The sequence below is a fragment of the Larus michahellis genome, unplaced genomic scaffold (genome assembly GCF_964199755.1).
Source record: "Larus michahellis unplaced genomic scaffold, bLarMic1.1 SCAFFOLD_255, whole genome shotgun sequence".
In the NCBI taxonomy this organism is placed as follows: Eukaryota; Metazoa; Chordata; class Aves; order Charadriiformes; family Laridae; genus Larus; species Larus michahellis.
This window is the reverse complement of record NW_027436244.1, coordinates 75,551-102,095: the sequence shown is the minus strand read 5'-3', so window position 1 is coordinate 102,095 and position 26,545 is coordinate 75,551. Positions and strand designations below refer to the sequence as shown.

Sequence of the window (26,545 nt, the reverse complement as noted above, 5' to 3'; positions counted from 1 at the left end):
CACTTCCACTCTGGCGAGTACAGAGGTCCTGGCATTCCGTCGGGTGGAGACCACAGCTGAGCTCCTTCTGAGAGGGTGACAACCACTGGCTGACCTCACCTCTCGAACTGGCAGAGTGATCACGCCCTAATGCCCCACATTTGCCTGCTCTTTTGCCACGCTCCTGGTCGCTTGTGCTCCCCAGGCTCTTTTTCATAGGTGTGGGGGTGGCTGTGGTTGCTCTGCTGCCCTGGCATTTCCCTGCCTCAGGAAACACCTCTGTGCACCAAAACCTGACACTCTGCTGCGGGCTGGGCCATCCCAGAGCAGCTCCCCTTGGCGGGCGAGTATGGAGGTGTTCGTGGAATGAAAAGGAGAAGCCTTGCATAGGTTTCAAAGAAGGGGATTTGGGAACTACAAGCTACTGGGGATGCTGACAAGACAGGATTATAAGGGGTGAAGGTGAGGAATTAGACATCTAAATATAGGGGATTTGGGGACACTAAATAATGTGACTGGCAAGGACTGAAGGTAGAGGATTTGGGGAGACCAAAATGAGGTACTGGGAGCCCCTTCTCCAGCCCACGCACCTGAGGGGACCCATGTGTCTGGGTATCGCCACTCCTCTCAAGAGGGGACCCAGGCACCTGGGACCTGCCTAGGAACCCCACTGTCCCCTGGGGATTCAGGCACCCAGGCTCCGCCTCGGAACCCTGCTGTTACCTGGAGACCTAGGGACCGGGGCTCCGCCTAGGAACCCTGGCTGTTCCCTGGGGACCCAGGCATCTGGGTGCTATGCTCTGGGGCCAAGGGGTGGCGGTGGATTCCTCTGAAGCTGGTGCTGGCCCCCTGGCTCCCTGGAAACCAAAGCATCCAGGCAGGGGGACCTGGCTTGTGGCAGTGGTGGCCCTGGTGTCATGGCTCCCTGGGGCGCACCCCTGCCTGCTCTGCTTTGGACCCCCCATTCAGTGGGCATGGCTCTGCCATGACATTACTGGGTCCCCTGCCAAGGACCCCCGACATCAACACTGCCTTGAGGCCCTCGTCCAGGCTGCTGTGCCACTCACCTCTGTCGTTGTGGGTGCGTCATGGGACCGCAGGGACACCCAACCCAACAGGAACCCTGCCCAAGGTGTAAGGTCCTAACTGGCACCTCCATCCCACCAGGGACCTTCATCCCAACGGGGACCCCTGGCCTGAACAGGACCCTCTGGGGTTCCCCACTTCAACCAAGGCCCTCACACTGACACTGGCCAGGATCCTGAGCAGTTAGGGACCCCTTTCCTAAATGAGGACCCCAGGAACCACCCCAGACAGGCACCCTAAGGATACCGAACCATGCCAAGTTCTTCCCAGTCCTGACCTGGACCCCAGGGGCCTCTAGGAACCCCAACCTTGGCTGGGACCCTGATAATCACCTGACCCTAACCAGGGACACACTGGGGACTCCCTATCCCCAGGGATACCTAACCCTTCTCAGTATCCCTAAACCCTGATCAGGACTCCAGGAACCCTCAGAAACCCCCAGCCTGTACCAGACCCTCCTGTCCTGAACCTCCAACCTCAACCCCGTACTGGTCCTAGGGTCAGAGCAGCACGAGGCACTTCGGGAAATCATCATGGATGCCCTGCATTTTCTGGAGAAGCAGAGGGACATGAGTGAGCAGAGGATGTGGGACATGTGAGGGGGGCCAGGACATGGGTCCTGGGGGATGGGCGTGGAGGCCTTGAATAGGAGGTGTAGTGAGGTATAGAATATATGGATGTCTGTAAGGGGATATTTCAAGAATCCTGGGGGTACATGGCCTTCAAGGTATACGGCTTCTGGGAGTTTTTGAAGGGGTATTTGGGTATATATGGGACTCCACGATGGATATATGGGGTCGAAGTGAGTTGTACAGGGGATCTGTAGGGCCTGGGGAGCTCTCGTGGGGATTGAGGGGAGAGCACATTGTCTCACCTGGACATCTGGGACACCCCAGAGTCCTTTGAAGTGTCTCTGCAGGAAGCCGTGAACATAATCTGGGTGAAGCTGAGCCAGCTGGAGGAAGGTATGGGGCCAGTAGGGACACCCACCCAGGACTCCTGGGGTACCCCTGGGACCCCCACTCAAGGGACTGTTACAGGGACCCCAACCCTGGACGTCTACACCCCAGGAACCCCCACCCTGGACACCCCCATCCTGGAGACACCCTCAGGGACCCCCTCTGGGCTGGACAAGGGCTGAGCCCTGACAGCTCATCACAGGCATGTGGATCCCCAATGATCCCCAGTCTAATGCTGCTTCCTCCCCACCAGCTCCAGCCTGTGTCCCGCCCTGTGGTGAGTGCCCATCACTCTGTCTTGCCAGCCCCCTGTCCCCTAGTACATCTCCCATCCCCCTGGGACCACCAAGTCTCTTCCTCCCAGGGTACCAGCCAGCTGCCCGTGTCTTCCAGTGTGCTACCTGCCGCCTTGTGGACTGCCAGTTTCCCCTGGACTGCCCAGGTATGGGGCCATGGTAGACCCAGGCATCCAAGCTGGGCTAAGCGCCACCCCGGAGCTGGGTGCCTCCAGGGCTCTGGGGGCAACCCTCGTTTCTCACATGTGGGCACGCCTGCTGGGCTCACCATTAGCGCACAAGCGTGTGCCAAGGTACATGCTTACCCATCCCCACTGCGAGCACATGAACACGTGCAGCCGCACAGGAGCACAATCATTCCTGTAAGTGCATGAGCAGATGTGAACCGATGTGCCTGTCAATGCTCCCAGTGCAGGATACGTGGGCCCACGCGGAGGAAGCCATCACGCTGCACTGCGATGTGCCCTTTGCCACCCCCCCGAACCTGCCCATTACCTGGATGTTTGCCAAGGATGTGAGTTGCACATGCCTGTGTAAGGGTGTACGTAGACATTCATGAGAGGGCTGGGCATGGGTAGCAAGGCCTGCATGAATATAGTTGTGCACTTGGGGAGAGGACTGTCAATAGATACAGGTATTGCTTATACAGCAGGTATGTGTGCTATGAGTACTGTGTGTGTAAGTATGCACAGGATGCAAGCATGTGTTCAGCTACATGAAGGGTGCACACGAGCAGGAGGCAGGTCACTCATGTGTTTGCAGATTATGTGCACTTGTGTGCACACGTGTGCGAAGGGAGTGACTTTTGCATATGCTCTGCTTGTGCGTCCCTGTGTGCGCACACACAGAGGGCATAAGGAGCACCTCTGGGACATCAGGTGCATGCACACGCATGAGCCAAGGGTACAAGAAGCATAAAGGGGACATGACAAGCATGTGCAGGACATGGGTGTCTTTGCACGACGTGTGTTGTTTCGTGTACCTGGTGGACCATGCTGCGCTGATGTGTTCCCCCATGCCCCAGCTGCGCACACAGGATCTGGCGCTGTTTGAGGAGCTGCAGGGGAGTGCAGAGGGACCTCTCAGTCTGACCCTCCAGCACCCCACTCCAGGAACCATCGCCTGTCACCTGGGGGTCCTTTCTGAGCCCTTGGTCCGCAAGTACTTCTACCTCAATGGTGCGCCGAGACACCTGAGCACCCTCGGGGCAGCGGGCAATGTGGGGTGGAGGAGGACCTCAGACCCTTGGGTCCATGGGAGGGGGGTGCATGACGGTGTGAAGAGGGTCCATCATGGACAGGTGGATTGGAGCAGGTCCTGATGCCTGGCTCCTCTGAGGGCAGTGGGGCATCTGGGATGGTGCAGGGACCCCGAGACACCTGGATCCCTGGGGGGTGGTGAGGTCTGTGGCTGGAGCAGGTGCTGTAGGGGCACCTGGTCCCTGGTGGGGGCAATGCCCCATGACCTGAGGTGCCTATGTCTCCACAGTATCAGAGGGAAACGTGAAAGCAGATCAGGGACTCCAGGCTCAGTTCAAAGCTGTGCTGCTCTGGCCCCATGGCACGACCCCCCTGCACCACATGGTGTCGCTGGGGCTGGGGCTGGCACTTGGCTCGATGGCGCTCGTGCTGCTGCTGATGTGAGTCCTCCTGACATGGTAAACCTTACCCTCAAAATCCCCATGCATCTCGGGCTCCCCGCAGACCAGCATGGGACTCTCAACACGCCCCCACCCCTGGGCCTTGAGTCCCTTGGGATTTCCTTGGGCCATAGACTGCTAGGACTCCTAAACTCACAGGGCCTCCTATTTCCCCCTGGCCCATTGTCCTCTGGCCCATTCCGGGACCCCTCCCTTGCACCTAGGACCACTCCAGGCTACCTTGCTTCCTCCAGGTTCCCTAATTGCCCCTGGGATCCTGTCACTTTCCCCCATTTTCCCCAGAACCCCTAGTGTCCGTCTGAGGGCCCCAGTTACAGTCAGTTGCTCCCAGTTGCCCCCATGGTCCCATACTTTCACCCTTAGACCCATCAGTTGCTCACAGGACCCCTCAGATGCCCCATGATCCCCCCTCCCCTTCCCCCCCTGCTCCCTCCCCAGGCGGGGATATAGGGTCCCCTCCCCCCTCCTCCTCTTTCCCCATTTCTCCTTCTGCCTCCCAGGGCCATCTGGCAATGCCGAAGGCTCCTAGACCTCAATGACCCCTGGACATCCCACAGACCTGGACAACAGGGTTCCCCAGGGGATTCCAGATGCCTGGATTCACCTTAGGAGAGCTTGACACGTGGATCCATCGCCGAAGACCAAAATTTCTCCAATTGCTTTTCTTGCATTAGGGGTGGCATGTGCAGATGAGAGCAATCTGAAAAGAGAACCACAGAGTTCAAAAAGTCTGGATTATGCTGGAGATAGAGATATGGGGGTCTTGGGCTTCATACAGAAAAACTGGGTACTGGGCAGTGTGTAAGAAGTCCAAAATATAGTTCTGACCCTCCTAACCCTTCATTTCAACAGCTAGCACTGAGGGAAGTTCAGACTGCTACCTGTAGGAAAGCTTTCTCTGGATACCTATGTATCAAAGATACATACCTTTGTATGTCATGGCCGCTATGGATGCCAAGTTATTCTCCTCTGTTTCCCTAAAAGCTGTCAGTGCTGGTTATGATTGAGGAGCCTGAGCTGCAATCTCTGGGCTGAAGCCCAAGCCTGTGCTCTTCCATCACACAGAGGCCAATCCTGATCCCAGCAAGGACCTCCTCTTGCAGTCATCTGGTAACACAACAGAGCCACCGTGTGCTCATCCTGGAGGCTGCAGCTCACATGTCTCATCAGAGGAATCCATTAGGAACACACTGTGGTTTTGTGGTCCCTGCCTATTCCTGTGGTTGGACTCGATGATCTCAAAGGTCCTTTCCAACCATGAAGATTCTATGATTCTATGATTCTTCTGCTGCTGACAAGTGGGCTGGGTAAGGCGGTGGGGGTGGTGGAAACCACACTACTTTCGGTCACAGGTTGTCCTCAGGTGTACAGCTGTGTGAAGCAAAGGGAAGGGGATGAAGCTCTTCCCACCCTGAATGCTGATGACAGGAGCATACACAACTGGCAAAGGAGAGTGGCAAAAAGATGCTGCCACCAGGCGTGAGCTCTCCCGTTCTCTCAGACCTCTAGGACTTTTTTCTTGTCTCGGCCACAGGCCACGACAAGGGCTGGAGGGGCTCAGCGCAACATAGAGCCGGCGAGGGCAGGAAGGGAGCTGGTTTGCTGCAGTCCCACAGTGGAGGGCTTGCTACATGGTCACCTGCTACATGGAGTTCAGTGACCCTGACCTCCAGGACCTTGACTCCTTATTGCATGCTCTGGAACCATTTTGGGGGGGCTTAGCTGTACAGCAGCAGTCCAGACAGCCTTGACGGAGCTCTATCATGGAAGCCATCAGCAGCCAAGCACAAAATCCAGTTCCTGAGGCTGTCCAAAGGGACTGACTCGGGGGAATGAGCCCTTATGGCCCACTGCGGGTTGGGGCTGACTGAGGGTCTCAGTGATGAGACAGCCACACTGGACCCTCCCCAGAGACTGAGGCAGTTGTCGGGCCTGGCTATCACTTTTTGAGAGAAGGCTGGCAGTGCATCAGAGAACGTACAAGACTCCTCAGAGGTGGTGTTCCATGGCTCTGCACCACCTACCTTGCACCCCAAGCAGAGGAACCCATGGAAGTGGGGGCCACCAGCCCACACTGATCACCCCAAAAGCAAAAAAGTAGATGGAGACAGGGGACATGGTTTTATTATATATGTTTACATCAGGTTTTTTTCTAATATATTTCCTGCAAACAAGCAAGAAATCAAGCAGAAGTAGCAGGCTTGTGTGGATAAGCAAGGAGTTCCTGAGTAAACTCAGACTTACAAAGGAAGTGTTCAAGAGAGGGAAGTGGAGTATGATGGCTGATGGAATAAAGAGATACTGTCCAATCATTCAGGGATGGGGCTGGGAAAGCCAAGGCTGGCCTGGAGTTAGATCTGGCAAGAGGTGTGAAGGGCAGCAAGAAAGATTTCTACAACTACATAAACAAAAGGTATACTAGGGAAAACGTGGGTCTGCTGCTGAATCCCTGTTCAGAGGCTCTGGTGACACAGGACATGGGAAAGGCCAAGGTACTCAATGAGTTCTTCACTGGTATATTTACTGGGAAGACCATCCTTTGGGAATCCCAGGCACAAGAGATCAGCGGAAAGTCTGAAGCAAGTAAGACGTACTCTTGGTGAAAGAGGATCAGGTTAGGGGATCAGGGAAAGAGGATCCAGTTTGCTTAAGCAAACTGGACATACAGAACTCCATGGGCCCTGATGGAATGCACCCGCAAGTGCTGAGGAAGCTGGCAAATGTCATTGCAAGGCCACTCTCAGTATTCTTTGATTGATCCTGGCAACTGGGAGAAGTACCTGAAGACTGGAGGAAAGTAAATGTCACTCCTATCTTCAGCAGCAAGAAGAAAGACCCAGGGAACCACAGGCTGTTTAGTGTCACCTTGATCCCTGGGAAGATGACGAAACAGCTAGTCCTGGAAACCATTTCCAGGCACATGAAAGACAAGAAAGTGATCTGAAGTAGTCAGCATGGATTTACAAAGGGGAAATCATATTTAAGTAACCCGGTAGCCTTCTACAATGAGGGACTAGCATGATGGAGGAGGGAAGAGCAGTGGATATTGTTTACTTCAATTTTATTAAGCTTTTGACACTGTCTCCCAAAACAGCCTAACAGACCAACTGGGAAAATATGGGTTAGATAAGTGAACAGGGAGGTGTACTGAAAACTAGCCAAATGGACAGGCCCAGAGAATGCTGATCAGTGGCACAAAGTCCAGTTGGACATCAGTGACCAGTGGTGTTCTCCAGGAGTCAATCCTGGGGTCACCTATCTGCAAGGTAGGTCTGCAAAAAAGGACATGGAGATCCTGGCAGGCAAGAAATTGAGCATCAACCAGCAATGTACAGTCATGATAAAGAATGCCAACAGCATCCTGGGCTGCATTAGGAGCAGTGTTGCCAGCAGGTCAAGGGAGGTGATCCTTTCCCTTTATTCAGCACTGGTGAGGCCATACCTGAACTCCAGTTCTGGGCTCGCCAATGCAAAAGATACATGGACATGCTAGACGAAGTCCATCAAAGGGCCTCAAAGATGATTAAGGGACTAGAGCATCTCTCCTTTGAGGAAAGGCTCAGAGAGCTGGGACTGTTCAGCCTGGAGAAGAGAATGCTCAGAGAGGGATCTTATCAATGTATATAAATACCTGAAGGGACAGAATGAAGAAGTAGGAGACAGACTCTTTCCAGTGGTGCCCAGTGCCAAGACAAGAGCCAGTGAGCACAAACTGACATACAGGCAGTTCCATCTGAACACAAGAAAACACTTTTTCGCTGTGGGAGTGTTCAAACACTGGCACAGGTTGGCCAGGGAGGGAGCCTCCATCCCTGGGGATATTCAAAACCCAACCGGACACTCTCCTGGGTGGACTGCTGTACCTGACCTTTCTTGAGGAGGTGGTTGGACCAGGTGACCAAGAGGTCCTTTCTCATCTTGCCATCTCATCCCAATGAGACGGCAAGAGAGGCTGTCACATTGCTACCTGCCTCAGCAAACCCCTTGTTTCCCCAGTGCCAGAAAACATCCTACTTCAATGGCAGCAAAGAGGACCCAGTCAGGCCATGCTTCTTAAGGTGCCACTTCACACTACCCCCTATCCTCACCCTCCTGGATGGGAACACCCTCCAAAATAATCCACTGGTTGAATCAAGGGCCTCCCATAGGTTTGTGGCCTCTGAATTTGCCCAAAGCACGCAGACCCTTACCTAACTCACCCCAAACACTGTCACTGTTACAGATGGGAGAACGCATGCTGGGGCCATAAGTCCAGAGACCTTGGAATAACTGTGGCACTTGAGCACTCAGAGACTCTATCCTTTGGCCCTAGTTATCAAAGTACAAACCTGTCTTTAACTGGCACTTGGGATCCCTGTGCTTCCCTGTGGGAAGAGAAGACCCAGATCGCAAAGCAGGAGCTAGCCTGAGGAGCCATCAGGTGTTGCTTCCCCTATCACAGGGCTCTGCATGGGTGGTTCCAGAGATTCCCTGATTGTGAGGGCTGGCCGATGCCAGCACGCTTGAGTCCCTTCCCCCTTCTCAGAGCGCAGTTCACTGAGTTAAGGAGTTTAGCTAGCCATCTCCAAAGTCAACTACTTCACTGAAAAGGGCTGTTGTGAAAAAAGCTAGAAGTAAGGACCTGCTCCTCCTTCCCCTGGAAAGCTGCTTTTAAGCTGCGCCTTTACCACTGGCTACCTGGCAGCTGTGCAGCAGCTACATCTGCGCCCAGTCTTATTCCTTCAGTTCTGCCCCTGATGGGACCCACTGACCCGACCTCCAGGCTTGACTTCAGACTTCCCTGTCTCTGCAGACATGCTGGGTCTGTGGCCTCAGCAAGCAATGGACTGTCACTATCTCCAGACCGAAGTCTTATCCTGACTTTCTACTGAGCGTCCTGCACAAAGAAGTGCCTGCTGCCCAGGACCCTGCAATGGTCTCTGGGGTGACAGGATTTGCAAAGGGAAACAGGGTGCATGAGAAGGCAGTGGAGGGCTTGAGGAGCACCTGAGGGCATAGGGAGGGCTCTGGCATGAAAGGGAAAGCAGATGTAGGACACTGGGATGCACCGCAAAGAAAATGGGGGGGCTCTAGGCAGCACCAGCAGGAAAATGGAGCAGTCTGAGGTGTACAGGAGGGAAATTGGAGGCATCCGAAGGTGCACCTTCTTTTGGGTGCACCAAAAGGTAAATGAAGTGATTCTTAGGGCATGAGAGGACCAAATGTAAGCCTCTGGGTTGCACCGGAGAGCAAAGAAAAGACCTTGGTGAGCATTAGAAGGCACATCAAAAACATTTATTCGATTCTGTGTGCATGCAGATCCCCTCCATGCAGTCTTTATTCCCCGACATGCCACTCTGGTCCCTTCCATTCTTCTCTATGCATGCTCAGGCTCCCTCTGTTCCCCCCTGTGGACCCTCAGTTACCCCCCATTCCCTTTTGAGTGCTTGTACATCCTCTCTTCTCCCCTACCTGTGCCTTGGAACCCTGCAGTTCCCATCCATGCATGCTCAGATCTCCTCCACTCCCCTTTGGGCACCCCCCAGTCCTTGCTATCCTTTCTGAGTGCCTTACATCCAAACCTTGCCCCGTCTACCTGTTTTCAAATTCCCCCTGTTCCCTTCTGGGTGCTTCTGGGTCCCCTCAGACTCATTCTGTTCACTTCCAAGCGCTCTCAGATGCTCTCCATTCCTATCAAGCTGCTTTCGTACCCTCTCTGTTCCCCTCATTGTGCTCTCTTGGAACCCCTCCGCTGTCCTCCTTGCACAAACCGATGCCCTCCAGTCCCCAGCTTGTATGCTCCGGGGTCCCCCATTTCCCTCTGTATGCAAACAGATCTCTTCTGTTCCCCTCCTTGAATATGCAGATCTCCTCTGTTCCTCTCAGTGTCTGCTTTAGTGCTGACTTCTCCCCTTTGTGCACACTCACATCCCTCTTTTCCATGACAAGTGCCCTCAGATTCCGACTGTTACCCTCCATGAACACTCAGATCCCACCCGTCCCTTCTCTGGGTGGTCAGTTCCTATGGCTTCCACCATCAGATCCCTTCCAGTCCCTTTGCGCGCTTTCAGTTCCCCTCCATTTTCCCTCCACGCACACTCAGATCCCCACCATTCCCTCTCCATGCACACAGGGTCAAGCTTTCTCCTTTCCCCTCTGTGCACGTTCAGACCTTGCCATTCCCCCTCTGTACATGCTCAGATCCCCATTGCTGCCCTCCATCTGCCCAGTTTCGCTTCATTCCTGGGCAGACACTTGCTTTCCTCTGTAGCCATCCTGCATGACCAGTCTCCCAAACTACAGAAACCTTTTAGGCAGTGTCTTTCAGCAGGCCCATTCAGCTGCCTCCTTGCAGATCAGGACCGTGGCCCACTGGGGAATAGAGACCTCTCCCGCTTCCCCCAGACAGAGATCACCTCTGCCACAACCCTCTGCCTGCTGTCATGCAGTCTGGAAAACACCAACCGCTCCAAATACTGTCCCTTAACAGTCAGTCTTTCTGGGAGTCTCGGGGCTGCTCTGACTTCCCCACCGAGAGCTAGGCTGGGCTTATCAAAAGCACATTAAACAAGAACCAATTGACCTGGCAGCACCCTGCTGAAATGGTGGGAGGTGGGGACGTCCCCAGCGTTTGCTCACCATAGTGGTTGGTGACTGGCATTCAAGTGTTTATTTACTGAGCTGCACTCTCCAAAGCTCCCAAATATGCTGTTCCCAGGGGAAATTCCATCCAAAGAGCTGAGCACTCACAGAAGAGACCATTCCAAGGACTCTTGCTGGCACGGGCGTTATTTTCTTTGCTGCTTGGGAAGCTACGCACCTAGAACCACAGGCACCTTCATCTCAGCTTGTGTTTTTTAAGGGCACAAAGGAAACCCAGCCTGATTCCCTCCTCCAGGAGAAAGGAAGTCGGGAGTGGGGCAGGACCCACTCACCCCACCCACTGCAGAGGGCACTACAAATGCCTCTGAGACCCGTCTCTCCACAGCTTTGCACTCCAGAGGGCATTCCCGCCTGGACGCCATGAGTGAGTACTGGGCTGGGAAGTGGGGTGCTCCTCGATCATGGTGGGACGAGCACAGGTAGGGCAGCCCAGCAACAGGAAGAGGCTCCGTGCACTGGTCCTTGCATGCCGATGGGGAGCAGTGGCACCCGTACCCTCTGAGGGCAGGCTCACCGGCCACCCCTTTGAACACCGGCAGGTTGTGCCCTGCTTTCTGGATCACCCCAGCCAGTCCCCTGCTTCAGGGGCCAGGAATGAAACTTGGCTCAGTTATTTGTTGGGTGCTTTGTTCCACCCAAAACTCTCTCATGCATGACTTTTCAGGAGATAGTCAAGGGGAAAAGGAAAGGTTGTCTACACCTTGGGCAAAAGAGTTGGCAAGCTTTCCAGCTTGCACAGACCAGTCTGATGGTGCCCAGCATGCATCTCACATGGTCGTGTTACACTGTGCAGTGCTGGAGCCATCGTATTTCCCGCCTCTCTGGGTGGAGGGTCACATCTCATCTTTTCTCCATCTTTTCCCTTTCTAGCAGCCCAGTGCCTTCTACTCCTTGCTTGCGTGCTGGTCTTGGCTGCCCCAGGCCACTTCAGGCATATACAAACCCTAAATATCTTCAAGAAATCTCCCTCCAACACTTCGGCGACTGCTCTGAAGAAAACCAGTATGTAGCATCCGGTGGGCATTGCTCTCACCAGCCCCTTTCAGTTCCTTGGTCTGGGTCAGTCCTGGCTGGTGAACAGCCTCAGCCCATGCTCTGGGCCAGTGGAGGCTTTGTAAAATGACGCTTGGGAGAGGGTGTGTTATGATGTCTCAGATCCGAATCACGCCTCCATAGTGTATACAGGCAAGTGGGCTGGGGAGAGGTGGCATCAACGCCAGGCTTTGTCCAGCTAGGGAGAGGAGCTCTGCCCATCTGATAGGATGACCTTAACTGCAGTGGGAGGTCCTGCAGCAAGCGAGCATGGGGACACCACACCCGTCAGCTCAGGGGGCATCCAGTGTTTTGTGCTCATGTGCAGCCAGCTCCGGGTGGGGTAGGGCCCTATGCCGTCCCTGGCCCTGGCCCTGCTCCAGGATGGAGGATGGTGGATGTGAGGATGTGTACTCAGTGCAGGCTGCAGTGCTCTGTGTGTGTGTGTCTGTGTCTGTGTGTGCACTGTCCAGACTGGTAAGGGTGTCTGTGTGCTTGAAGGTGTCATTTTATTCCTGTTCCCTCAGTCATAGGCAGAGGCAAGGTCCTCTTCACCTTCCTCCCCAACATGACCCTGTTTTAGTGACACAACCCCTTTTTCAGGAGATCCAAAGGAGCCCACTAGTGTCCATATCAATCTCCTAGCCTGATACCAGTATAGCCCAGTGGGTCTGGGGCCTTTCACTGGGGCTGCCTCCTGTTAGGTGTCCCATGTGGAAGAGGAACAGAGGGCTGAGGCCAGCTCACTCTCGCCTCCAGCCAAGCACATTGACCTCTCTGGGCTGGGACAGCTGATTATCCCCCAGGTACTCTGGCCAGATGTCCCTCTATCCTGCCACAGGGTGAAACATGGTCTTGTCCTGTTGCACAAGCTTTTTTTAAATCACCCTCTCTCCTGCCCCAGGTTGGCCCAGGGACTGCAGCGAGATTCCCACTGGCAGCCCCAGTGACGTCTACGTCATCCAGCCCACTGGCCTGCACCCCATCATGGTGTACTGCGAAATGAATGTGGCGGGTGGGGGCTGGACGGTCATCCAGAGGAACCATCAGGGCACAGAGATCACCTGGGCTGAGTCCTGGAACACCTACAAGTACGGCTTTGGGAACGTGCGCAGCGAGTACTGGCTGGGCACTGAGTACATCCATCAGATCTCCAGGCAGAAGGTCTACCAGGTCAGGTTTGTCATCTGGGATGCCTCAAACACCATGAAGTTTGCAGACTACAGCCTCTTCAGCCTGGAAGATGAGTCCCATGGCTACCGGCTGACACTGGGAACGTACTCTGGGACAGCAGAGGATGCCATGGACTCAGACAATCCCAGGAATGTGCACAACAGCATGAAGTTCTCCACAAAAGATCGGGATCAGGACACTTACAGAGGGAACTGTGCCTCCCGGTCTGGGGGCGGGTGGTGGTACTCAGCATGTTATTCTGTACAGCTGAACGTGAAGGGGGGCATAACGTGGGGCAGCCTGTGCAACGGGAACTGCAAAGCTTCTGCCATCCTCATCAAACCAGCTCCGTACCACTAGTACTCTTTCCAGCTCCTGTCTGAACTGGGCACATGGTCAGACCAGTGCCCTGCAGGGACCCGTTTTGCTGGCTAGGGGTGAATAGGGTTGTTCCTGTACATCAAGAGCTGTTTTCTTCTCCTCTTCTCTTGAAAATTAGCAAAGCTTCCTGCTTTGTCTCTGGCCTTTAACTTGTGGTGGGTTTTTAGGGCTTATTATTCAAACAAGTCTTTATAAACTGTGGTTTCCAAGCATGTTCCTTATGGGGAGAAAATTATGCTCAGAAACCTAAAAACCTCCTGATCCAACAAAGTCTTATTCTCTTTAAGCTTTGTGGGATAGATTACTTCAGCAGAAAAAGATCAGTCATCACTAGGTAACCTGATCTAAGCTGCTCTGGGCCCAGGCAGGCCATGTATGCACCATATTCCTGCTGTAATCTGTGTTCACCCTGCAGAATAAAATTGCTTTCAGAATCTGCACAAACATTTGCAAATGTCCTTCTTTTCTTTGGGAGCTTCTCATAACTGCTGATAGCTTCTTGCCAGGAGTAAACCTGAGGCTCCTGGTGCAGTGAGAAAAGGCTTTCAAAGGGAAAATTTATCATAAGACTCAAATGAGGAATTAAAGACAAAGCTTTCACTTAAAGAAGAAACTTGGGTTTCAAGGTGGGTATCTTTCAAAAAGGGAATGCAGTACCACATGGCCAAGAGCAAGCACTGAGGGCAGAAGGGAAGAGCTCGGTTCAGCCCTACCAGCCATGACCTGGAGCTAACCAGAGACAGCTGGCCAGGCCAGCGTCGTCCTGCCTTGTGAACCTTGTGAATGGTGGCCCAGGCCTTGGGAGGTGACTGGAAGAACGGACAGGGAAGAAAGGGCAACAGCACTGCAAGGCCACGCAGCATTGCATGGTTGGGATATCTGGGGCAGGTTTAAGAGATGAGGCAGCCTGGATTAGCTTGGGTCCATATCGGCTTGCTCCAGTATGGTGATCTCTGTGCACTGGATAGCTCAACAGTGGACATGGTACCCGTGATGTGGTCTCCCAGTGCTGAGCAGAAGGGAGTGATGTTCTGCTGGCTGTACTCTTGCTAATACAGCCCAGGATGCAGGTCACCTTCAACACTGCATTGCTGACTCCTGAGCAAATTGCTGTTTACCAGGAACCTGCAGTCCTTTTATGTCAAGCGTCTCCCCTCCATTTGCATCCAGGCTGGAGTGCAAATGATTTTTTAAAGCAGCAGACATATCTCTCAGTCCAGAAATACTACTCTCAAGTCAGCGTAAACTGGGAAGCCTTTCTCAACTAGCAGCACCCTCCTACATTCATCTCACCATGCATCAGGACTGCAGGCCCACCAATGGCTCCAGGGCAGCCAAGGCTGGCTGTGCAGCCTCTTCAGGAACACGGCCCTGCCATAGCTCCCAGGGTGCCCTGGGACCTCAGTTACATATCTTGACCTGAGAGTGCCAAGTTGTTCAGGATTCACAGCCATAAGCCTTCCTTGGGCTCAGCTTTTCTTCCAAAGACAGAGGAGAGGAACCGTGACTTCTTTCAAGCCCTAAGTTCAAACTTCTCTCCACCACAAAGGAGATCCATAGCCACATTCCCTCTCTGTGTCAGAGTACGATCGGACTGACTTACCCGCATCTCTCATGCCCTCAGGGAGCCCACCACCCTCTCCACATGCCAATCCATGGTGGTTTCTTCCCTTTCCCAGTGTAGAGCAACCACACAGCCATGGACAGGGGCAAACTATGGGCAAAGGTTTTGCAAAATACTGGGCTTTGCTGACTCTGTTAGTTAATCATAGCCTTACAGCCACGGTTCAGTGCGCAGCGGCTGGAACAAGTGACCGGAAGCACCATTGTGTCCAGAGGCCTGAGGACCAAACCACAGACAGAATTAGGTACAACAGCTGTGTTCAGCTGTGTACAGCAACCATACCAAAGGGAGAAAAGCTTGTGCTACATGCTGATGCTGGGGTCGTCAGCAGCAGGGAGAATGCATGTCAGGCCTTTCACTGTGGAACATTGAAATATTTCAGGAGAAAAAAAAAAAGCTAAATCGGCACAAATGCCCTGCATGCCGCATCAGCTCTGCACCAGCTCAGCCTGGGAGCAGAACCAGCTCCACAGTTGACCTGGCCCAGCACTGCCTGAGCAAATCATCTTCAAAGTAGCAGCCACCACACCAGCCCTGGGAGAGGTGAGCTCTGCATGTCCCAGGGATATCTGACATCCCTTGGGCAGCTGTGTCTCCTTGCCCAGGAGAGGACCTGCATAATACACCTTCTTTCCTCCAGGTCCACCACCCTGAGGTCTGGACAGAGTGATCCCCCCACGCTTCCGTGCAGTGTCACGGCAGCAGGTAGACACAAGGCAGCAAAGTCTGGCTCCAGGGTTTATTGCAGCTGATTTCTCCCACCATGGGTAGCAGAGCTGTGGGGCATGTGGGGCCCGGGGAGGGAGCAGGGCCTGAGCAAAGCAGGAATAGACCGATTGCACAGGGAAGGGAACTTGCACCGTTTCCCCCTCCCCAGGACAGGATGGGCGCACCCACCCCAAACCAGTGCCTGCGTCCCAGTGCTGGCCAGCACCGTGGCACTGGGTGAAGCTGCCCGCATGCCCAGGGCTCCGGGCGATTGCTCCTGAGCCCCGGAGCCGCTGTCTTTCAGCTGGTGGTGGTGCAGGAGCTGCAGGCAGCGCAGGACGTGCACTGGGGCTGGCGCAGGGCTGTTGGCAGGCGTGGGAAGGGGGCACTGAGCTGGGGATGGGGCACTCCCGCAGGCTCCCGGGGGGGCTGGGCACTGCAGCATGGTCAGCACACGTCTGTGGGTTTGACCAGAATGAGGGAGGATGCACAGTCGCCATTATCGCAGAATCCTGGCCAAAGGATTTTTTTTTTGGCATTGAGCAGGACGTTCTGGCACTTGTCGTACCACCAGCCCCCGTAGCTGTTGGCACAGTTCCCGCTGTACTGGTCCTGGTCCCTGTCGGTTGTGCTGAACTTCATGTTGTCGTGTATGCCCCCCTTCTTAGGGTAATAGCTGGTCAGGTAGTCATCCCCATCACCAGAAAACCGGCCCAGCCTCAGTGGGTACCCACTAGCCTCACTCTCCACCCTGAAGATGTCGTACTCGGCGTAATGGGTGATGTTGGCTTTATTCCACACGATGAAGCGGACCTTGTAGGTGCCCTGCTGCGTCAGCAGGTGCAGGTACTCGGTGCCCAGCCAGTGATCGCCCCGCACGTTCCCAAAGCCATACTTGTAGGTGGTCCAGGATTGCTTCCATGTGATCTCAGTGTCATGAGAGTTTCTCTGGACAACAGTCCAGCCCTTGCCTTCGGTGTCCATGTCACACCACACCACCCGTGGGGGTGACCCTGCTGGCTGGATGACGTACACCCCGCTGGGGCTGTTCTTGCGAAGATGGCTGCAGTCTGCGGGGAATCCTGTGACAGCAGCAGTGGCAAACAGATGGTGGGGTGGGAGAGAGAAGGGTCATATGAGTCTGTCAGGACAACAAGGAGCTCCTTGTCCTGGGAGTGAGGACTCAGGACAAAAAGGGCTGGTTTTTTCTGTGGTCTACTCCACAGTGTAGAGTAGCTTTTCCGCAGCGCAACCAAAGGTCTCTAAGTCAGTGGCCCTGGTAAGAGCCCTAGGATCTATTTCTCATGACTTCCTATTTCATTTGGAGCCTTCTAATGCATCTGGCTGAGAGAAGAGGGAAAAAAATCTTCCAGGTGCCAGTGATGTCCTCCAAGTATGTCTGGCCCTCACACAAGGCCCTTGATACATTAAGCTGAGCTCTTGCAAGGATCAGAACTGTCCAAAATGCTGCACTGAATGAGGATGTGTAATGAAAATTTATGTTTTCCCTGGGGGTCATGGTATTGCAAAAGAATCATAGAATGGTTTGTGTTGGAAGGGACCTTAAAGATCATCTTGTTCCAACCCCCCTGCCCTGCGCAGGGACACCTCACACTTGATCAGGTTGCTCAAAGTCCCATCCAACCTGGCCTTGAACCCCTCCAGGGATGGGGCAGCCACAGCTTCTCTGGGCAACCTGGGCCAGGGGCTCACCACCCTCACAGCAAAGAATTTCTTCCTAAAGTTCTACCTTGATTTCATAGGCATTTCTTCCTCCAGCTTATAGCAGTTTATCTCTTAGCAGGACTGATCTGTCATGACTTACTTGCTAAACTCATTTGCTGACTAATTTTTTTTTCTTGTTTTTTGTCTGATGAGGGACAATTTGCCGTGGGTAATTCCAATTCAGCCCATGAAATTTTGCTTTTCTCAGGCACACGGGCCTTGCAGGGAGTGTTAACTTCCCTTGCAGGGAGGAAGGGAATACTCCTAATCCAACAACAGCTGAAAAAAACCCAAAATGGTGGGAGGATCTCTCCTAGAACTGAAGTGTAAAAAGACATAAGCACCAGAGAGCAATCCCAGCATGGTGCCACCAAGGGGATGAGGATGGCTTGACAGGTGGCAGGCTGCTTACCTTACAAGCCACAGCCCAGGGGTTTTTGTGAGAGTCCTTATGTTGCGCATCAGCCCGGGTGCATGCTGGCTTTCCTAGCACTTAGCAGACCTGACTGTCAGTGCTGAGCTAGGGAGACACTATCCTGCTGTGCCCCTCAGTGCCCAGTCCGTTCCCCCACCCACTCCATACTCACCACTCCGGGAGCCGGCAGTGGGTGCTGCTGGGCCAGCACTTGCGCAAAGGAGAAGCATCGCCACCACTGTGGGTAGGAGGACAAGGTCCCCACGGAGCCAACTTGTCCCAGCCTGGAACCCTGAGGAGGAAAGGGCCCACCATTAGGATCCCTGGGCAGCCCCCTCTGCCCTTTCTGTTGGCCCCCGGGGAGCTCGGACCAGCGGAGGCAGAGCCACAGGGCACAAGCAGGACCAGGGGGCTCCTGGGGTGGTGGGAACTGCAGCTTCGGTGCACGCTCTGCCCCTGCAGGGGTGAAGCAAGGTGAGAAATGGCCTTGTCACCCTCCTGATCAGCCCCTTCCCGGCACCAGACAGAAACCTGCAGACCTGTTCTCGGAACCTGCAGCCCAAGGGTAGCTAAGAGAGGACAAAGACACAGCTAGATCTGGGGAGAGCAGTCTGCCAGGAGGGAGGTATCCAAGAAACAGTTCTTTTTGGAGTGATCATGCTTAAGCCTTTTATATAAGCCACTCCAGCCAGATGACAGCTAGTGGGAAACCAGATACAAAGGATGTATTGGACAGATACCGTCTCCCAAGCAGACAGCAGGAAGTCTCCTGGGCCCACATAGTGACACAAGCCCAAACCCTCTGTGCTGGCCACCAGCACACTCTGCACCCTGCACTAACTCATTTACTGGGGAGATGCCATCATGCCTGGGGAAGGACTCCTATGCAACCACATGCCACACGCATTGGTCAGTAAGGGAAAGGACCAAGTTTAAATCTAGGTCTCCACATTAGCCTCTCTTCATAGGACATGGGAATACAGGGCAGAGGTAGCCTGGGGAAAGCACAAGCTGGCACCAAGCATGTGTGTGGTTTGGTTCTTTTGTATTGCACCCCTTCTGCTACCAGGGAGCCTGGAAGCATGCCTCACCCAGGCAAGGTCGTGGCTGCTGCCCTGCTAACTATCTTGGGCCTTTGTATACTCACCCTGGTCAGATCTTGTCTGAGCCCAGCACCACACATGAATGCAGTGTGCCACTGGGAAGATAACTCACCCATCACAACAGCACAGCTGAGCAGAGAGCAGGAGTCCAGTAGTGTACCCTCCCATGCCAAACTTTCCACGGTGACTTTATAGGCACTGCACACACCCACTTGTGTTCGCACTTGTTGTTTGTAGAGGCACAAGGAGGCACTTGCAGACTGTGACTCGAGCAGTTTTCAGATCCCATGACAGCACAACTAAAGCCCCTGAGGGGAGGGAGGCATGCCTCTCCAGCCAGAGAAGTATAAAATAATCGGCTCCATGATGAGGGATTTCAATTATTGACTCTCCCAGCTACAAACACTACATATGAATTGCTCACTTGGAGCAAATTCTGGAGAGCCATGATCAAACTGAAGTGGAGAGACCTAGCTTTTTAAGGACATACACACAGAAACTGGCAAAGGAAGAGAGATTAGGTCTCCTATTTTGCCCAGTCCCAAGGTGACCTTGGAAAGATGAGGACAAGTCCTCAAGAGACATGCCTGCTTGCTAACTCTCTGCTGGAAGGTTTCAGGATCAGTCATTGGGCTGGAACCAGTGTCTAGCAGCCAGAAGTCACTGTATATACAGTGTCCCCCAGCACCCCAATCTGCATGCTTGGGCTTCAGGTAACAAACCTGGGCAAGGGCTCCAGGTAACAACCATAGCCCTGTGGGTCTCTTTGCTACTCTCCTTCCCAATCCTTGTCTTTGGCCTGGTGACACCCTGCAGATCCACCCCCAACTCTCAGCCCCAGCAATGTTGACTAGGGGTTGTTTCCTCTACAGGAGCAAAATGCTCACAGGACAGACTGTTTGGGAGGGCTGTTCTTCATGACAGAAGGTGCAGACAGCTCCATCGCCTTGGCCAGCCAATTTTAAGAGGATAAAGATGTGGCCCTTCTACTTCTCCTTTGTTTTTTGAGACTCACCAGATGTCTTCTGCATGGCACAGCTTTAAACCTGGTGTTCACAACAAGCCAGTGTCAAGCTGAGGCTCCCACCAAACTTTTCATACTGCAGGAGCCCACATCAAGCAGTGCAACTTGCAGGTCTGGATGGACAGCAGCATCCAGAACTCTCCAAGGTAAGGGATCCCTGGATCAACTTCCATCTGAACCCTTAGATCTCACTTGTGCTTGATTGGTTTGAGGTTGGGAGCCCTTGTCCGCAGCCTCTACAATTTGGAAGAACGATACAAGCTGCACTCACAAGTCCATGGAGGAAGGGCCCACGCTGCCCTGGGAAGAAGGACCCCAGGCAGAGAGGCCATGTACACTTTCTGTGGGGGCAGGGGAAGTGGGTGACTTAGGGACTTCCATGAACTGTCTCCAGAGCTAATGCCAGCACTGAGCAATGCAACCCCTTGGGGTGTGCTGGGGTGCCTGTTCTGGGGCTGCAGGCAGGCTGCTGCTGTTGCTGAGCCACCACTGGGATCACTGCTGGCAACAGGGCTGACAGATACAGCAGGCACATGGGCCCCACAAGTCATGCAGAGGAAGTCCTCCCCTGCCCCTGTGTACAGCAGGCTCCACTGGGCTGCTCCAAATAGATGTAAATGGTATTTCCTTCAAAGAAACGGTGTGTCAACAGGAGAGCTTATCTACACTCCAGCAGAGACCCTGGGTTTGACTTTAGCTCAAATGCTCCAGGGGACGGTGTCTTCAAAGCTGTCAAAAAAAGGTTTTCTAGATCATGCTGACATAAGACCTCGTTCTAAGAAAACAGGTCCTAGAGGACCTCTGAACAGATACAGGTTGAAGGCAGAGCTGAGGACAAAAACCAGAGGTTGCACTCCAGAGAGGGAGAGCAGGGGCCACCATCCAGGGCTCAGGAGGGAACGAAGGCATGAGCCAGCTCTCTGGGAGCAGCAAAGGTGGGCTGCTCCCCATGGGCAGGCAAACCACAAGCCAAGGGTGAAGCCTGAGGAGGCAATGCCCTTGCTGGCGGGGCTCCGTCCCGCCAGGTCTGAGTGTTGGCAACAGCTCCAGGCAAGGCGAGCAGTCAGTTGCATCCGAGATCCTGAACAAAAGGACATAGTGCAAAAGGCAGGGCTGGAGATAAGCTACAACATGGATTTGAGCGGTCCATCCAGGAAATAAGCTATCTATCTACAGGTCCAAGATCCATCCAGAAAACAAGGACAGAGCGGGGACTGGAGACCAGTACTCACACAGAGTGGTAAGGTTAGGACTGAAGGCCCAGGGCCCACCTGAAACAGGCCTCATGGGCCCAGGTGAAGGTCTCAGGTAGGACTGGTCACCAGCCATTAAGGCCTACTGGGGCACTCAGAGCCATGATAGTAGCAGTTGATGCTGAAAGAGCAAATCACCCTGGCGTGGCGGGGCTGCACAGGTCTCTCATGCTCCATAGGTCCTCAGGCGTTTGCTGTAGCTCTTTGGGCTCACAGAATGGCTTCTTAAGGCATGTTCTGCTGCAGCCACCTCTGCATCTTGCAGAAGGCCTGGTGCCATGACTGTGTTCCTGCAGAAATACAGAGGCGTAAGGGCTGGAGTGGGGGGGGGTCTTCAGATAACCGGGGAAACACAGGGTAACTGAGACCAAGAAGACTTCCAAATGTCTGATCTTGAGGCCAAAGCAGGGACAACTTAGAATGGGTTGCTTAGGGTCATGTCTGGGTCAGTTGTAAATATGTCAAGGAATGGAGGTCTCACAACTTCTCTTTTTATTTTTTTTTTCAGTTTGGAACACTTTCAGGCTAAATTTTTTTATCTAATTCTAATTGCTCTCCTTTCCTTTATGTCCACTGCCTCTCATCCTATCCCTGTGTGCCTCCAAGGACATTCATAGAATCACAGGGTGATAGAATAATTTAGGTTGTGAGGGACCTCTGGAGGCCATCTAGTCCAACCCTGCTCAAAGCAGACCTAAAAAATCGGGTCCTTATGCAGTCAAGTCTTGAACACCTCTAAGGACAGAAATTCCGCAGCCTCCCTCTGGGCACCTGTTTCAGTGTTTGACCAACCTCATCTAAAAAAAAGTCCCTATTTCTAACTGGAATTTCCACGTTCCAACTTAGATCCATTGCTTCTTATCCCACCACCATGACCCTCCTTGAACAGTCTGGCTCCATGTTCTCTGTATCCTCCCATGAGGTAGTTGTAGTCAGCAATAAGACCTCCCCGTTGCCCGCTCTTTTCCAGGAGGAGCAACACAGTTCTCTCAGATTCTCCCAACGTATCCTGAGGTCCAGGCCCCTGACCAGTCTGGTGGCCTTCGCTGGACTGGCTCCAGTCTGTCAATATGTTTCTTGTAATGAGGGGTCCAAAATGAGACACAGTGCTCTGAGGAGCCTGACTCTATCTGCTCTCCACCCTCCCACCAGTTAGCTGCAGGCAGCAGCAACAAGATCCCACCTCAGCCTTCCCTTCTCCGGGCTGAACAAGCCTATCTTTCTTAGCTTGTCCACATATATCATGTGCTCCTGCCTCGACTGTCTTGGTGATCTTTGCTGGACAACTTCTGGAGTTTTAGTCACTGTTGTGAACAGGGGAGCCCCACAGAGGACACAGCACTCCAGCTGTCATCTCACACGTGGAAGTGAATAATCCCTTCCCTCATCCTCCTGACAGCATTTTTCCAGGTGCAGCCCAGGATGCAGCAATAAACAGATCTGTGCCACAGCTGTGGCTCTTTCAGTGTCAAACATATACTGAGCAGAAGCTGGGCCCCGGGACAGAGGGGATTTCTCTGAAACCCCTCTATGGCCTTTCCCCTGCCTGCTTTGCACATCCTAACCCAAACACTGGCCACAGCCTCCTGGAAAAGCCACCTGGGGACTGGAAGCTGTTGGTGAGGCTCTGCTGAGGGTTGCTGCCTGCCTTTGCTTGCGCTTACTGTTGAGCAGATGCAGCAGTGCAGCAGGGCATGCAGAGCAGCCCCCACAACCCTTCCCCTGCAATGCTGCAAGCGAACAGCTTGTGACAAAAGCACTCCCTGCTCCTCCGCAGGCTCTGGGCATCTTATGCTATCCAGCACAAGGTGGATCCTGGCATAAAGGATTCCTCATAACTCAGATTACAGAGGGTATCGATCCCTAGGAAAAGGAAGGTCTAGCATTTTCTGTAAGAAAGCCATGGCGTAAGTGCTCCTGGTAGCAGAGAAGGGCTTGAAGTGAGACCATTTTACATCAGTGTCACATCACAATTCCCAAAACTCCCTTGTGACTGCTGCAAGGGCCGCAGAGCCAGGGGAGACCACAGTGTTTATTGCTCAAGAGGCAACGTGGTAGTGGCAGGCCAGGCACGTCAGGAGGCACCTGGAGTGGCACTTTCTGAAGTTCAGTGCACAATTTGACAGGAACACTAGAGTACCTCTTCCCTAAGGGTCTAATGGGGTCCCCATTGGCTGTTGGATCCAATGCCTGCTCTGGAGAGAGCCATTTACGCATGATGTTTGATTTCCATCTGGGAGAAGGAATGTCATCTGGGTATTTACTTTTGAGTTGAAATGTGCAGAGGTGCCCAGAGGATGCCGTTCCCCGGGAAAACCCTGCCAGGGCAGGGGGGCAGCCAGGCACTGTAAATCACGGTTGTTTTAAGGCATTCACTTGTTGGCACTAAATTATTTGCTTTGCCTCTCAAAAAAGCCCTTCACCTTTGTGAGACAGAGCCTTCATTGTCTGAGGACATATCACTTAATGATGAAGAGCAAATAAGCCATAAACCACTAGCCTGTTGCCAACCAGAGGAAAAGTGCTGTGGTGTGGGTCTCGTGCCTCCACCCCCCCTTGCCTGCTGAGCCCTATAACTGTCAGGGTGACCCCTCCAGCCAGGCCAAACCCGCTCGGCTTCCCACTCCGCGGGGTCCCTGCAGAGACGGCATGGGTGAGTGTGGGATGGGATGGGAGGGCACGGCACTGCTGTGCGTGGCTGCAAGTCGCAGGGCATCCTGGCCCTTAGTCTTCTGCAGGGCTCCCTTCTCCCCACACCCTTGCCATCCCAGCGCTAAGTCCATTATATTTTCTGGACTCACTGTGCCCTGGGCTGGGAACTAGAACAGGATTCTGCATGTTCTGCTATTTTCAAGCTGTGTCAGTATAGCCCTGGAGCATCAGATCACCCATTTTACAGGCCTCATATTTACCAAACATTCTTTGTAATTTTCGGTTCTCCAAGGAAAGTATTAAATGCTCTAGAATAGAAAGTGGATTTTTTAGATATTCTTGCTTAAGCAGCAATATTGAACAGGTATAAAGATCTGGAGGTTAGATGCTCAAAAGCACACTGCTGCCCCCAGGAGAATGCCCAGGAGAGGCTGATCTCCTCCTCTGCATTTCCTTCCTACCCAGACCTTTCATGACTGTTCATGGGGAAACAGGTCAGCAGCGGATAGAGCATTGCTTCTCTGGTGGCCTAAAGAAGAGATGTCTTTAAGCATGCCTCTAAACACCAGTGTATCAAGACACTAAATGTTAGGTAGGAATTGAGAAGCACATCAGCTGTACTGAAATGTGTTTAAAAGACCTTTGGTGTAAAACTGTAACCAGCGCAAATGATTGTTTGGCTCTGAGCATTCCCAGAAAGGTGTGCTTGTCTCTAGGGTGGCTGCAATCGCACACAGCGATTCCAGGTCGGCATCATGGATTGTTTTCCTTCTCAGCCATCTCAGGGGATGGTGCCAAACCCAAGTATCCTGCAGCAGTACAATACGTTTGGCTCTGCTCCTTTTCGAACTTTGTGGAGGGATCACATTGGTAATCATGAGCTTCACATTGGTAACCATGAGCTATGTGTCTCATATCAGGAACAGATTTCCCCGTGGGCAGGTGTCCCCACAATGCCCCACTGTCTAGGAATCATGATAAACTTTCTATTATTTTATTTAGATTTAACATTGCAAAAAGTGTGGTGGTTTCTGTAGCTGATCTGAATGAGAACAAACCTGAGCAGCTGACTACATATGGAAATTTTGAAGTAGCCATATAACAATATAAAGGACATAATTTGCACCAGCCAGACAGTAATTCCTGAAAGTTTGTGCTGCCCCTCTCAGTCCCGCTGCTTTCATGCAGAGCAGAGAGATACACGCAGCCCTGCTTGGGGCTTGTTCACAACCCAGACATCAGGGCTCTCCCCACAAACCTGGACTGGAGGCAGGCGTAGTCCCAGCTTACCCCACGTGAGTGTGTCACAGGAGCACGATGGCAGCTGGGAGGAGATTCCTCCCTCCATGCTCACTCTGTTATCTCCAGCTTGTTGTCTCCAGCCCCAAGACCTCATTTTTCCTAGGATTTCTGATAACAGTCACTTTGGGTTTCGACCAGGTTTTCACATTTCTTCTGTCTCAGAAACCACCAACAGTAGGTGCCACTGCTAATATCTCCTGCCAATGAGTATATGACAGCTCATCTACGTGAGTGAATTGGGGCTTATGGCTCCAAGAGGGAGCTCCACACCTAAAGAATTTTGTTTTCCTATTTTACTCTGCAAGTAAAGGAGTCAAATGGGAGTGATGGCTCTCTAATGGAAGAGTTATGATCTCTTTCTTCTTTTTCCAATCTCTTCCCATTTCAGCTACCCAGCGCCTTTGTCTCCTGCTTTTCACCTGCCTGCTGGCCCTGGCAGCATCTCTTCCTGCCTTTGACATAAAAAACTTGCATCTCCTCAATGGCACACTGGATGAAATTCTGAATGTTCCCCCAGAGTCCTCTCAGCTCAGTAAGTATACCACCACAGTAGGGAGTGGCAAACAAGGTCATGTTCAATCAGATCCCACACAGACCTCCGCACTTACCCAAACACACCCCTGGAATGTGGAGGAAGGACTAAATACTGCTCTATGTGTGGGGAAATGCCAATGCAACGTAGGCTGTCTTACTGGAACAAGAATCCTCTCAGAGTCATCCTCTGCGTACTATCTGTCTCTTCTCCTCTCTAGCATGAAGTTCTTCTGCCCATAAGTGAGTCCAATAGTCCAAAGCCCAGGGGAAGGGACAGGTTTGGCCTCATTGGCAGCAAGACCGAGCCAAGGGTGTTTTGGGGCATGGACTCTTCCTTGAAGAAGAGAAGCAGTGTTAAAGCTGTTAAGGCAAAAAATCACAGTGTGTTTTGAGGACATGGAGAACAGTACCCACCTCTGGTCAGCAGAGAACTGATTTCAAGAGAGAACTGAATACAAAGAGGAACTAGGTGAAGTTACTACAAAGAATCTAAACTATTGTCACTGGCGCAGAGCAGCCATCCAGATGATGGCACAGAGCAACTTACAAAAACTAGGGTATATTGGAGCAATGAGGACGCCTCTGAGAAATGTTCCAGGAATAAAACTGGGGGCTGTGGGTAGAACATAATAGAAAGAGATGGTTCTTTTCCAAGGTAGGAAGAAGAGTTCTTGGCAGAAAAGCACAAGGTTCAAGTGTTTGATGCTGGCCTTTGCTGTAGAAGTCAGGTGTCAGGAAATTGCCAACACAGGGAGCACCTGTGACTAAGACAAGAGCTCGGGCTTCACCAAGAACTGCAAGTTTGAGTTGAGAAAGGGGATGTGCTCTGGGCTTCACACTCATCTCTTACTCAGACCACTGGTAGGGTGCTCTGAAAACATAAGCAGCCTGAATGCAAATTGAATAAGCAGGGAGGCACACCAGAGAAGGCAGGCTAACATTTGAAAGCCTTGACTTGTGGAGGCGTGCTTCCAAATGGATGGGAAGTGAAGGCAGA

At 52.9% G+C, this 26,545-nt stretch overlaps 4 protein-coding genes across 4 annotated transcripts in view; 3 read left to right on the top strand and 1 right to left on the bottom strand.

Moving 5' to 3' along the window:
- Positions 1 to 533: 533 nt before the first annotated feature.
- Positions 534 to 8,486, top strand: LOC141737135 (sperm acrosome membrane-associated protein 6-like). The gene is given in 13 exon segments (XM_074571753.1): positions 534 to 591; positions 762 to 827; positions 896 to 1,060; positions 1,564 to 1,638; positions 1,962 to 2,030; positions 2,278 to 2,301; positions 2,389 to 2,466; positions 2,731 to 2,834; positions 3,345 to 3,498; positions 3,809 to 3,977; positions 6,298 to 6,563; positions 7,139 to 7,246; positions 8,422 to 8,486. Coding segments are annotated over 13 exon segments (1,401 nt in total).
- A 584-nt stretch (positions 8,487 to 9,070) lies between these two features.
- On the top strand, positions 9,071 to 13,187 carry LOC141737134 (angiopoietin-related protein 1-like). The gene is made up of 6 exons (XM_074571752.1): positions 9,071 to 9,145; positions 9,607 to 9,666; positions 10,161 to 10,407; positions 10,858 to 10,986; positions 11,493 to 11,624; positions 12,559 to 13,187. Exons 1-6 carry the CDS (start codon positions 9,071 to 9,073, stop codon positions 13,185 to 13,187), a joined length of 1,272 nt encoding a protein of 423 aa, XP_074427853.1.
- A 2,800-nt stretch (positions 13,188 to 15,987) lies between these two features.
- Positions 15,988 to 26,545, bottom strand: part of LOC141737132 (fibrinogen-like protein 1-like protein) — a 27,178-nt gene continuing 16,620 nt past the window's right edge. Inside the window, exons 2-3 of the mRNA XM_074571750.1 lie at positions 17,853 to 17,972; positions 15,988 to 16,622 (exon numbers count right to left, since the gene is read on the bottom strand). Of these exons, the coding sequence (XP_074427851.1) occupies positions 15,988 to 16,622; positions 17,853 to 17,972 (755 nt within the window). The remainder of the gene's footprint in view (positions 16,623 to 17,852; positions 17,973 to 26,545) is intronic.
- The window catches only part of LOC141737140 (uncharacterized), a 10,882-nt gene continuing 2,873 nt past the window's right edge, over positions 18,537 to 26,545 (top strand). Inside the window, exons 1-6 of the mRNA XM_074571761.1 lie at positions 18,537 to 18,589; positions 18,750 to 18,934; positions 19,890 to 19,953; positions 20,041 to 20,165; positions 22,031 to 22,120; positions 25,403 to 25,546. Coding sequence (XP_074427862.1) covers positions 18,537 to 18,589; positions 18,750 to 18,934; positions 19,890 to 19,953; positions 20,041 to 20,165; positions 22,031 to 22,120; positions 25,403 to 25,546 — 661 coding nt within the window. The remainder of the gene's footprint in view (positions 18,590 to 18,749; positions 18,935 to 19,889; positions 19,954 to 20,040; positions 20,166 to 22,030; positions 22,121 to 25,402; positions 25,547 to 26,545) is intronic.